Raw genomic sequence first — 13,250 nt, forward strand, 5'->3', positions numbered from 1 at the left:
TAACTTCTCAAACCTTCAACAATAGTGAAATATTGAAAGCTAGAACCTTTTAGATGTGAACCCCGACGAACACACCTAATCCCTTACAACACAATACATCAAAGCACCAAGAAAAACACCAAGAAACGTACCTTGCTCAAGCCAACATGGAAAAGCAAAATACTAGACACATGCTGAGTAACAGTGCAGAAACAAAACACACAAAATATTCTGAAAAAATATGAGAATAAATTCTGGCTTGATTCACGAAAATATTCTGGAGATATACGAGAATAATGAATGCAGCAGCCAATCCACGTTCTTCTCTTTGTCTTTATATAGAAGATGTATAAATGAGTCCATCTTGATAAGAACTCTACCTGGATAAATTATTCTTCAAGAAATAAGAGTTCAAATCATATGGTGCTTGATAAATTCGTGGGTTATCAGATCAATAAAAAGTATATCCAATATAATAATTATACTTCAAGTAGGAGTCTTATGCTCATCTTTTAGAATATCAAGTCTGACAGATCTGGTAACGGTTAATGTAACAATCGTCTCTGATACTATATATGTTACCGTCTACATAATAACAATACAATATAGAATATCTATACTCTAAGAGTAGCGTTCACTTTGATGGATGGGAAAAGGAAGAATAACAATCGTCTCTGATACTATATATGTTACCGTCTACATAAATTTTTGTTATCCTTCGTTTTCCCATCCATCAAAGTGAACGCACCCTAAGAATCAACATTATCTTGAATAAAGAAGGGGTTGGAGAGCATTAAAATTGGTGGCAAGGCAAGTGTAGTGGGATTGGGAAAGAGGAGTTAGCGCAACGGCCGCATATGAATTTTCGTTATTTTCTTGGGGTGTCGTTCATGTAGCAACCCATGTGGTGAGAAAGTGGGTTTCAGATCCTTGAATTTATGAAAATACAGTATACGGTGAAATAGAATCACACAAATTGTTCAAATAATTTTAGTATGTGATGGTACACGTGCTACAGCAAGCCAAGCAGCACACGCTACACATGAACAAATTGGCCGTTACAAATCCCCCACACCACTTACCAAGAATTTAATTCTCTGCAATTATATTGCCTTCCCAATTATTGAGCCACCCAATTATTAACCTCCCTTTTGATTACTATCTCCAGTCAAATTCCCCGCTCCACATGGCGCCGCCTCATTGGCTGGTCAAACATCTAAAATCCCGATTTTGGCCCTTTAAGGGTAAGTCCTAGAATTTTACATTATTGTTAAATTAAATTGATTTCTAATCACAATTTTCGGACAATAAATTAAATTATTTGAATCAGTGCTGATAATTGTCAGTGAGTGAAAGGTTTCTCATGTACTGCTACTACAACTGCTTATTTTCTTTCCAAGAAGATCCAAAAATCGTAACTCCCCAAACAAATCCCACCCTTTTTTTTCTATAGTTTTTTTCTTTTTAAAAAGAAAATCCTTTTGTCTCATCAGCAATCATATTTCTTGCTTACTGGTGAGCCATTTTCTAGAGAGAGAGAGGAGCGGATGTACAAGAAACTAGAGAGAAAACAGTAGCGAAATTGACAGGAAGGTGAGCTGTTTTTCATTTTGCTAATTTCTTTGAAAACCGAGAGAGAGTATAAAGATTTGTCTTTTATTTTATTTTTTCTCAAAGGGAGAAAACATTCCAATACTAATCTAAGAAGGGTCAGAAAAAGAGTCATTGATTTCTTAATTTTGACTGCTCTATGTTCTCTTCAGGTACTGAAAAAAACTTGCCTGCCTAATCTATTATGCTCATCATTTACTAATCATTGAGTCGGATATTGTTTTGTTATTTTCCTTTTTTCCCTTTCTATTTTGCCATTTTTGTAATTGTGGGGAATTTATTGTCTGGGCCATTGATGTTTTGGTTCTAAATTTGAGCTGCATCCACCTTTTTCTTGTACCTGATGATGGTCCATGCACAGAAAAGTCCCATTTTTGCTAATATTTTTTTTTGTTTTTATGTAATTTTTCACTTTTTCTGGGTGCTGTTATCCTTATTCTCTTAGATCTTGTCGGATTTTAAGAATTGAGGAATTTGGGTCTCTATTCTTCTGAGTCGTTGTAATAATTGGGCTTTAATTGAAATTCTCCTTTGAATTGAGCTTGGCCATGCGTAAAGGTTTGGAAATGTCTGATAGAGTTACTAATTGACGCCGCCTCAAATTCATTATCGCTGATTCTTTTTTGTAAATCTGTTTTGCTCTTAAGCTTTGATTCTAAAATTGGTGCTGAATTCGTTCTTTTCGACATCCTTAGCCCTTCGTTGAGATTGTGTTCTGACACACACATACATAACTCTTTTTGAGTTTTGTGCCTTTGTCTTGTAATTTATTAGGTTCTACTTCAAGATGGATACAACCCGAAAAAGGGTTTTTTTGTTTTCGTATTTTTTTTTTTGTATGGGGTTATTTGAGAGATGGGTTCTGTTGACAAAAGTTGATCTTGACTGGTGTTAGGAGGTTACTTTTTCTGTGTTAACAAAATGAATGTGGATGAAAAAACTCTAATACTTGAAGGAATCTGATTTGCTTCTGCTGTCTATTCTATATGCCTACTGAAAAATGCCTGATTTTTGGCTTCTGAATCCAGCTTTGTGAGCTTGTGGTCTCTTATTGAGTGGATATCATTAGCACAATCTCAAGATGCCCATGGGTGGATTTGATGATCACGTCGCTATTATGGGAGAATGGATGCCCCCAAGCCCTAATCCGGGGGCCTTTTTCCTATCAATGATGAACGATGATGTTGGAGCACGACTGGCTGTGGAATCTGATAGTGGAAATAGACGTGGGCCTGAACAACAAGGTACCTCCAGAAATGGTGATCAAAAGGATCAGAGTGAAGCTAGTTTCGGAGATGATGAAACCAACAACTGCAAAGCAGCGGGCGAACCAAAGTTGAGCTCCCGAGGAGGTCTTATGGAGAGGATTGCAGCTAGAGCTGGTTTCAATGCCCCAAGGCTGAATACAGAGAACATCAGACCTTCCGACCTTTCTAAGAAACCAGAAGTTCGGTCTCCTTATTTGACTATTCCTCCTGGTCTTAGTCCAACCACTCTGCTAGATTCTCCAGTTTTCCTCTCTAATTCATTGGTAAACTCTCACTATAAAACTTGTGTGTTCTGTTTAGTAGGTAAAGCTCAAATCAGGTTTGTCTTCACCAACTGCTGCAAAATAAACAGACATATGGGAACAAGCTAGTTATTTACATGTTTGGGGTGTTGTACTGTCGTAGATTCTGGAATATGATGCTGCATTGCATTTGTGTGATTCTTATTTATTTGAGTCACTGAGTTTGTGTACTATTCAGATGACTGTTGGATGTCTGTTTGTATTGTGGTGAAATGAAACTGGAGCTACTATGCATCTCATGAATAAATGAGGCTGAGATTTTTGATGCACATAAATATCTCTGATTAGCACTTCAGAGAAGAATGGTCTTTTCATTGCTTCTTTTACCTCCTGTTGTATGTGAACATTTGGCTGATGTTGCATCAATATCGTATAGTTTGTCTTATGCCAAGAGGTCATCTAATCCGTATCAAGATGAGAAGGTATAGGACTAATAGAGTATGTTTTCTATGTGTATAAAATGTAGCTGTTTGCAGCTCTAGTGCAAGTGACACTGATACTTCGTTTATGATTAATGTGACTGTTCTCTATTGCATTATTGTTAAAGCTGCTATTGGGATTTGCTATTTTGCAGGTTCTGCCATCTCCTACAACTGGGAAGTTTTCTTTTGCCTCGAGTGGAGACTATCGGGACTCAACATTGATGATAGGCGATTCTGATAAGGGGAAGGAGAATAATTTTGAGGACATCAATGCCTCGTCGTTTGCATTCAAACCCATCACTGAATCTGCTTCATTTCCATACTTAAACGCAACAAATAAAGTAATTGATTGTTATCTCTTCTTTACTTCCCTTGTCCATGCAGTAATCATGTGTTTGTTTGCCCCTTGCCAACATGCACAATAGACACAATCTACTATCCATATATGTCAACTTGTTATGTTGTAGTAGTAAGTTAATGATGGTGGGTTTTGCATTTCATTTGTGTAGCATTTCCATTCACTGACCCAATTAGTCCATATGGCTTTGCTGTGCAGACATTTCCTAGTGCTGGGTTTACTGTTCATTCGAATACTTCCCTACAGCGTCAAAGTATAGAACCGACCAAATCGCACTTGGCAAACAACAGTACCTTGTTTCAGGAGGCAAGTTTCAGTAAATCAGATTTGGGTAACAATGGTAGCAGCAATCTGTTGCAGCAGACTCACAGCTCTGGTGCTATGGCGCATTCTCCACCTTTTGATGAACAAAACGACGATGGAGATCAAAGAAGCAGTGGAGATCCCAATAGTGGTGGAAGCACGGCTGATGATGGTTATAATTGGCGAAAATATGGACAGAAGCATGTAAAAGGAAGTGAGTATCCTCGTAGTTATTACAAATGCACGCACCCAAGTTGTCCCGTGAAGAAAAAGGTGGAACGGTCGCAGGAAGGTCACATCACTGAGATAATCTACAAGGGTGCCCATAACCACGCGAAGCCTCCTCCCAACCGCAGATCAACTCTCGGGTCCTCAAATGCGCTTGGAGATATGCAGCTCGACGCTGAAGAACCTGGAACCGGTGATCCCATCTGGTCGGCAGTGCAAAATGGAAATGCTGCAGGAGGATGGAAACCGGACAATCTTGAGACGACTCCCTCAGCATTGCCGGGCCAAGAATACAACAACGGAGGTACTACCGCCCCGCAGGCTCAAAATGGAACCACGTACGAGTCAGTGGATGGGGTTGATGGATGTTCTACTTTCTCAAACGAGGAAGAAGAAGATGATCGCGCAACGCGTGGCAGCATGTCATTAGGTTATGATGGTGAAGGAGATGAGTCAGAATCAAAGAGAAGGTTGTCTACTTTTTCTCTTGTAATTTATTCACTGAGGCAGTGACAACTCGATTCTTATCCTTGGCCCTTGTTTGGTATTGCAGGAAACTCGAAACCTATGCCCCAGAGATGGGTGGGGCATCTAGACCGATAAGGGAGCCGAGGGTAGTGGTCCAGACGACCAGTGAAGTGGATATCCTCGATGATGGATACCGTTGGCGCAAATATGGGCAGAAAGTTGTGAAAGGAAACCCGAATCCAAGGTTAATCTTCCGTCTCTTTGCCTCATCACATACAGTTAAAATCATCGAGACTATCACTGATCTTGTGCAACTTATCTGATGCAGGAGCTACTACAAGTGTACAAGCGCGGGCTGCAATGTGAGGAAGCATGTGGAACGGGCTTCTCACGACCTGAAGTCGGTGATAACAACGTACGAGGGCAAGCACAACCACGATGTCCCAGCAGCGCGCAATAGTGGTGCCCACGTCAACTCTGGAGGTCAGAACACACACCCTCCACAACAAGCTCATGCTGCTTCAGGTAATGTTCACAGGCCGGAGCCCTCCCACCTCCGTGGCAGCACAGCCTGGTTCGAGAGACCAGCACTAGGCTCATTCGGGCTAGGACCAGGTCATGGCTTCGGATACAGAATGGATCAGGCCGGACTGGGTATGGGGCCTAACCAAGGCAAACTGGGGGTCCATCCGTATTTAGGACAACAAAATAGAGCGGTAAAAGAGATGTGTTATATGCTGCCGAAAGGGGAACCTAAAGTGGAGCCTGTGACGGATGCAGGAGGTTTGAACTCCTCCAATGCATCATCAGTTTACGAGCAGCTTATGAGCCGACTGCCACACATGTAAGTATCGGCCACTGAAGAAAGTAGACATCTGGAATATATATATAACTCTTATTATATGTGATTTTGAACCGGGATTGCTAATTATAAATCATTCTTTATTTCTTTCTGGTATTAGAATCAATGGAATTATAGAGCATTTCTTTTTGGAAATTGCTAAATATGTTTCAATGCGGCGTATCTTAATATTATTGACGCCATGCATATATGGCTGTGTTTAGTTTCTTGTATTTCTTGAACCTTATTGGCATTCGCATTGCAACTCTCTGTTGAAGCCTTTCTACTTAATGATCCATTACTAAAGATTGCCACATATATGAAGGATTGTTATAAAAAAATGTCCACATACTTGAAATACCATGCCTTCTAGTTCCAATTGGTGAAAAAACATTAAACTTTGATGTTATTTGATTTGATGTGGAATAATTCCTGTACCCTATACCTATTATAGTGGAAGCCACTGTTTGATTGATGTGTGGAGATTAATAAATGTATTTAAAAAATTAAGGTTGGTGGTGTAAGAGAGTGTTTGGTTGAATTATAAGTTTTTTAAAATAGTTTATAAGTTGTTGACCTTATAAACTACTACTTCAAAATGTTTGACAAAATAAAATCTTAAAAACTCCCTCCATCCACTAGAATAAGCTTGTTTTCTATTTTGGGATGTATGAACAAGGCAACCTCGAGACTCCTTAAACTAACAGGACCCGCCTTGAATCTAGAATCTTAGACAGACAAAGCATAGCCTAGCAAGAAACTAACACCAAAGGTCAAAGGGGTTAATGCCTAAGGTCAAAGGTCTTGGGTTCGAGTTCTCTGGGACGCGACCTTTTATTTTTTTTATATAATATTACAAATTTATCAAAAAAATAAGATAAAGAAACTAACGCCAAAGGAACATACTTTAACTGGTCTCCTCGCATTTCCACGTGAACAGGGGAAACATCAACATAGGCAGAGAATATAGTGAATCGCTCTGCGAGCTCCTCGGTCTGACTTGACGTGGTAAGTGTAAGCCGAGTAACTTGTTCACAGGAAAGCCGAACTTACCCAAGTCAGCACCCCATAATGCCCAAAGGAACATGTGGAAGTTCCCCCAACAGAAAAGCACCTTTACCCAGATTCCCAAGACGATCGAGCAAATAAAGCCAAAAAACAAGCAGCTCGAAGAGGAAAGCAGAAGGAAGACGAAGGTTAAGAGTACGTATCCCAGGTGAACCAAGAGGTGAAAGGTGGGAGTCCCGCTGAAGAACTAGAACTATCAAGTCGAAAAAAAAGCCTTGAAAGTTAGGGGTCTCACTAGAATAAGCTCGTTTTTCATTTTGGAAGATTAATAATGTATTTTAAATGCTTAATTGGTGTGGACCATACTATTTTTCTCCTCAAAAGTAAGTTTTTTAATCTACGCGTCCAAAAGATCTGAGCCTTTTGTAATGGGATGGAAGAAGTAGCTTATAAGCCCCCAAGAGCTTATATAAATAATTTAATAAAAAAAAGAGCTTATATAAGCTCTTCAAAAAATAATTTTCTCTATCCCAATTTTTTTTTTTTTAATTTTATATGTAACAATTATTTTATAAATATTATTCAATTATAATTTGCTATTTTCATCATATATCCTTTCAAGTTCATCTATCTTCAATTTTCTCTCTCTAACAAAGATTTTCAATCTCTCTCACAAAAAATACTTTTTCTAACTTATAAGCTCAATTATCTAAACACTCTTAAGAAACTACTCTCTTCATCCCATTAATAATGTCTCGATTACCATATTGAGATGTCTCACTAGTAATGTCTCATACCCTATTTAGTAAAAAAATTAAGGTTTTAATTTGTTATTATCAGTGTGCCCCCAACCCACTAATTAAACACCACACTAATTACTAAACCTAATTCTCACACCACCCTAATTACTCCATTTGTTATTTACCTCTGCCTTCTTGATATTCTTCGTGTCTATCTCTCTCTATATCGCTCTGTATCTGCAACTCGAGAAACTTTCTTCTTCATCTTCCAACCCTCATCTCTATTACCCACACCCTCTCATAATCCTAAATTCAAAATCTGTGATGATTCAAAAATCCTAGAATCTGAGATCGAAAGGATCTTGTATATATCTTTCAAGGATGTAAAGCGTCTGTGTTGGAGCCCACATGGAGAAAGTAAAGGCTTATCTTGTTGATAGAACTCCTCTAAAGGGTGTACTTGTAGGATTTCAAATGAGAGAATCTGAAATTTTGGTAAAACAAAATTTACCTCTAAAAATTTGCTTTTTGTATCTTCATTGAAATCTATTGTGTACCAGAATTGGAACACCAAATAACTTTCATTAAATTGTGCTTCTCGATTCATTTTGATTTCTATTTTGACAAATTTTTTCTCGTATTTTTACTGTTTAAAGTCATAACATGAAAAATCGAGAATTCAAGTACATCAATTTATACTCTAATTAAATACGAATCTATAATAAGGTTCTAAAAAATAGGCGCAAAAATTTATTATGCAATGTGAATTAAAAATACATAAATAACGTGCCAAAAAATGAGCACATAAATTTGGGTTAGTCTTGTGTGCGGTTAACCACATAGGATGAGACGGGTCGGGTCCGTCTTGACCCAATCCGAACAAAAACGTTAAATTATTGTTTTCACATTTAAAAGCAAAATGAAAAGCTTGGTGCATTCGCTTCTACTTGCTCCTCATGTTCATACTAACCCCAAGGTCATGGGTTCCAATATCCCCGTGGATGCATTTTGAGATTTTTTTTTCATCTATTTTCTTTTTTTCTTTTTTCTTGCATTTTTTTTTGTTTTCTGTATGTATGTGTTTTTTTTTTGTTTTTGTTCAGTTTTTTTTTCTGATTTTTTTACAATGTTTTTTTTTGTTTGTATTTTTTTTACATTATTGCAAAGTAATTATTATTATGAAAAAAAATAATTATTGACAGAAAGAGAAAAGTAATGTTTTTGAAGCATTATTCTTCACCATTTCAATAATTTTACAAGTTTTGAATAAAAATAACAATTGTCGTGAAAAAAATTAATAATTTTGAAATATTACATTTCTCCATATGAATAATCACTTTTTATTAAGACAATAATTACTTTTTTTCTATTTTTTCCATTTACTTCTGTTCTTTTTTTTTTTTTAAATATTACCTTTATTCATATCAATGGTTATTTTTTTCTTAAGACTACAATTACATGAGACAATAATTAAAATTATAAGTTTTCATGAGTAAAAATAGCAATGTTCATGAAAAAGTAATAATTTTGAAATATTACATTTCTTCATATGAATAATTATTTTTTTTATTAAGATTATAGTTACTTTTAATAAATATAAAATGTACATTTATTAGCACAAATGTATATTATGTTAATATAAGTATTTACCTTCATTAAATATAAAGTATTATATTTTCTAAACCCTAAACCTTGAAAACTAAACACTAAATCTTGAGCCCTAATAGAAAATTTTACTTTTCATAAGCATTAGATATACATTTATAGTTGGAGATGTTAGTTCCTGTTTCAGTGACATGTACCTCAGAAGGCCTAATAAATAAGATTTGGAAATATTACTCTATGTTGGAGATCAACATGATTTTCTGGGCATGATTGACAATATTGACTGCTTGCATTGGGAGTGGAAAAATTGTCCTAATTCATGAGTTGAACAATATACAAGGAGAAGTAGAAAACAAACTATCATTTTGGAAGTTGTTGCATCATACGATTTATAGATACGACATGCGTTCTTTGGTACACCAGGTTCGTGCAATGATATTAATGTACTCCATTGATCTATTGTTTTTAATGATATCTTAGAAGGTCAAGCACCAAAGGGTACATACGTAGTGAATGATCGTCATTGTGATATGGCATATTACCTTAGTGATGACATTTACCCTTCGTGGACTGTATTTGTCAAGTCAATTAATTCCCCACATATCCGAAAATACAAGTTGTTCCTTCAACACCAAGGGTTTGTAGAAAAGATGTTGAGCGAGCATTTGAAGTACTACAAGCTCGATTCACATTTTCTCGATGCCCATATCTTATTTGGGACAAGGTTTTGATAAAAAAAAAAATATGATGGCCTGTATCATCATGCACAATATGATAGCAGAGGATGAACGATATATCTACTAAAATTATAATGATCCCACAAAATTGTTTATGAATATACCTACAAGAGTACAATTTGAAGATGGTGAACATTTCCGCTACTCTACTGAACGTATTGCGAGCTTGTCTGCTTATATGACTAATAAAGATCAACTTCACAATAAAGAAGCACATAGGACTCTTTAAGATGACTTGATTGAGCATATATAGGAAAAATTTGGCACTGGCAATTAAATATGTAATTTGCATATTTTAGTTGTATTTTGGTTTATTTAATTTCAGTTATGTGTTTAATTCTTTTAATTTTCATTTGTTATTGAGTGAAGTATCGATTATAATTCATGATAATATTTAATTTTAATATGATTATAAATTAAAATATTTAAAATTAAATTTTGTTTTATTTTTTAAGTACAATAAAAATAATACAGTAATATATATATACTAGACAATTAAAAATAAAATAAAATAAATATGTAGATTGAGTTGGTGTTATTAATAAGAATAGAAATTATATTAAATTATAGATTGTGTATGTGAATGAGAATCAAGATGGATCTTTTCAAGTGTTGGAGCGCATCAATGATAATGCCTACAAGTTGGACTTACCAGGTGAGTATAATGTGAGTGCTACTTTTAATGTGAATGATTTGAGTCATTTTAATATAGGTGACGACTTGGATTTGAGGACAAATCCTCTTCAAGAGGAGGGGAATGATGCAGCCCAAGGATAGTTAGTGCAAGACCCGGTGCATGTTCCTGTTGGTCCAGTTACAAGAGCTCGAGCCAAGAAGTTCAAGGAGAGCTTGATGATCTTAGTCCAAGAAGTGTGGATTCAAGAGTTGATGAAGAAGCCAATCAGAGATGGTGGAATTGGCGTTTTGGACAGCCCATGTTTAATTAATCTCATTACGTACGAGTGGGCCGAAGCTTGAAGATTTTATTTATTTTTAAAGACTTCATTTATTTATTTCAGCCTTGTTAATTTTTGCAGCCCATTAGTTTAAAGGCTTTCGCTATTTTCGAAGTTATAAGGACCTTGTTTGGCTGCTTAGGATTTTACTTAAGTTGTTTCCTTATTAGATTAGGTTTAGTGGGTTGGAACAGTGTGGTTGCTCTGGGAAAGCAGGAATGGTAGTCGTTTTCAGGACAAGGCTTGGGATATTGATAGACTTGTATTACAGATTAAGGGGAGACTTTGGAGTTGGAACGAGGCCTACAAAATAGTGGAGTTAGGAATTCCTTTTACTTCTTGGTGTTCCAAAGACTTCAAACTTGTTTTATTGTTTTGATTGGCATTCCTGATGCCTTGATCCATTTTCTTTCAATAAAATTTTTACTTTACTGATCAAAAAAAAAATTAGATTAGGTTTAGTCTTTGCTATATATAGGGCTTATGTGTTAGCCGAATTTCTCAGCTTATTCATTAATCAAATTGTGAGTTTTTATTCTCTCTTGAGAGTCTTCGAATTCTTCTTGATTTTTCCAAGTCGAATTCAATTATCGACGTAACGACGAGTAAACCAACCCTCGTCGGGTGTCATTCATCGTCCCCGAGTTGCTGTGTCAACATCACATTAGGGTATAGGGAATTTATTCGCCTATATCATTTCGTGGGTTATATTAAGAGGTTTTGGGATTTTTCCATCCGTTTGTTCGTTTCCAAAGTTTTCCATCCCCTCTTCTCTCCTTGTCTTTCTCTCACTCCACACTCACACATTATGTAAACTTCGCCGCCGCCACTACAATGCCTCTGCCGTCGACCCATCGCTCATCCTCCATCCAATCTCCCGCTATTCCACTGCCACCGCCACCGCCACCGCAACGGCCGTTCCCGGCGACTGCGAGTGGACTCTCCTGCAAGAATCCTTCATCTATTTTCCCATGATTTTCGCCGCCCCGCCGCCATCCTTTCCGCCCTAATTTCTGAGATCCGGCGTGGCGGTCTTGCGGAAGTAGAGTTTTGGGGAAAAATGGGAGGCGATAGTGGAGAACTCGAAGCACGATTCTGGGCGGCCGTCATTTGACGCCGGAGATCGAGGCGGCACGAGTCTGAGCAGCTCAAATGTCTCGTCGCCGCCGGAGCAGGAGCTCGCCGTGCTCATAAACCAGCCACTGCAGCGAAAGGGCAAGTTCCTGCAGGCGGTTATGAAAGCGGGGCCGAAGATGTCGCATTCCGACCTCAAGTACCAAAGAATTGTGCTCCAATGGCAGAACCCTAAATTGAAATTTGGCGATTTTCTTGGATTGTTGAAGATGAGGAAATGTGGGAGAAGTGCAGGTGAAATTTGCGAAATTTTTTCACAGTAGTTTGGTGTATGGTTAGAGCTAGCGTCGTTTTCTCTGACATGATTGCCGCAATGACGATGCCGACAACGCTGGTGAGGAAGAAGGAGGTGGTGCCTCTGTGTGTAGAGAGAGAGTAGAAAGGGGGTGGCACTAGCAACGTTTTTTTTCTTTCTTTTTTTTTTTAATTTTTTTATTTAAAAAAGCTTGACAAAACGACGTCGTTTTATATGACCGCCGGCACGTTCACGTCTGCAAATTCTAGGAGACACGTCATCTAGGATTTAAAGGATGGTCAACGCATGTGCAAATTGCAATTAAATTAAAAGGTGATGTATTGTGGAGCTATTTTTTAAGGTTATGTGCAAAATGCAAATTTGGTGATAGTTCGTGTAATTTCCAGTCATTAACCCAAAATTAAATTAGGTTAGGATAGATGTGTGCGACGAGTATCTATAGTATTAAGGTGCGTTTACTTTGGTGGTAAAAAATTTATTGGAAAATGATGGATAAGAAAAGATGAGAAAATATTATCCGTCTCTCTCTCTCTCTTTTTTTTATCCTATGTTTATTAGAGATGAAAAGATGAGAAAATGTTGAAAAATATTTTCACACCCCTACCTTAGAAAAAGAGTGAAAAGGAGCTGCCGAAGAAAATATTTCATTTTGTTTGAAGAAATTTCTCATCATAATAAATATATGAAAATGATAAAAAATGAGTGAAAAATATAATTTTTCTCTCATTTTCTATCAAAGTAAATACACCTTGGACAAAAATAAAGTGACGACTTGTGTGTGTGTGTTGGCCAAGCGGTAAGGGGTTAATGCCTAAGGCCAAAGGTCTTGGGTTCGAGTATTTGTGGCGTGACCTTTTAATTTCTTTATTTGATGCTGTAAATTTATCAAAAAAAAAAAAGTGACGATTCAATTTGATAGCTATGCCTATGCGTGTGTATGTAAACATTCATAGGCGCGTGGATCAAGTTCTTGTATAAACCTCGACTCAGGAAAGCCACCCAACAAGTACTCTTTAGATAAAAAAGATTATAGG

General features: G+C 37.0%; 1 protein-coding gene across 4 annotated transcripts; it reads left to right on the forward strand.

The window, feature by feature from the left end:
• The first annotated feature begins 1,249 nt into the window (after positions 1 to 1,249).
• LOC130986085 (probable WRKY transcription factor 2) lies at positions 1,250 to 7,188 on the forward strand. 4 transcript variants are annotated; one of them, XM_057909361.1, is made up of 7 exons: positions 1,250 to 1,572; positions 2,619 to 3,121; positions 3,735 to 3,923; positions 4,139 to 4,941; positions 5,025 to 5,183; positions 5,268 to 5,783; positions 6,721 to 7,188. In XM_057909361.1, exons 2-7 carry the CDS (start codon positions 2,672 to 2,674, stop codon positions 6,782 to 6,784), a joined length of 2,181 nt encoding a protein of 726 aa, XP_057765344.1. In that variant the 5' UTR covers positions 1,250 to 1,572; positions 2,619 to 2,671; the 3' UTR covers positions 6,785 to 7,188. The 4 variants fall into 4 exon arrangements, with proteins under 4 accessions (XP_057765344.1, XP_057765347.1, XP_057765346.1 ...); XM_057909363.1 differs by having other exon boundaries at positions 1,318 to 1,742; XM_057909362.1 differs by lacking the exon at positions 1,250 to 1,572 and adding an exon at positions 1,813 to 2,148.
• Positions 7,189 to 13,250: the final 6,062 nt, after the last annotated feature.

The sequence above is a fragment of the Salvia miltiorrhiza genome, chromosome 5 (genome assembly GCF_028751815.1).
Source record: "Salvia miltiorrhiza cultivar Shanhuang (shh) chromosome 5, IMPLAD_Smil_shh, whole genome shotgun sequence".
Classification (NCBI taxonomy): Eukaryota; Viridiplantae; Streptophyta; class Magnoliopsida; order Lamiales; family Lamiaceae; genus Salvia; species Salvia miltiorrhiza.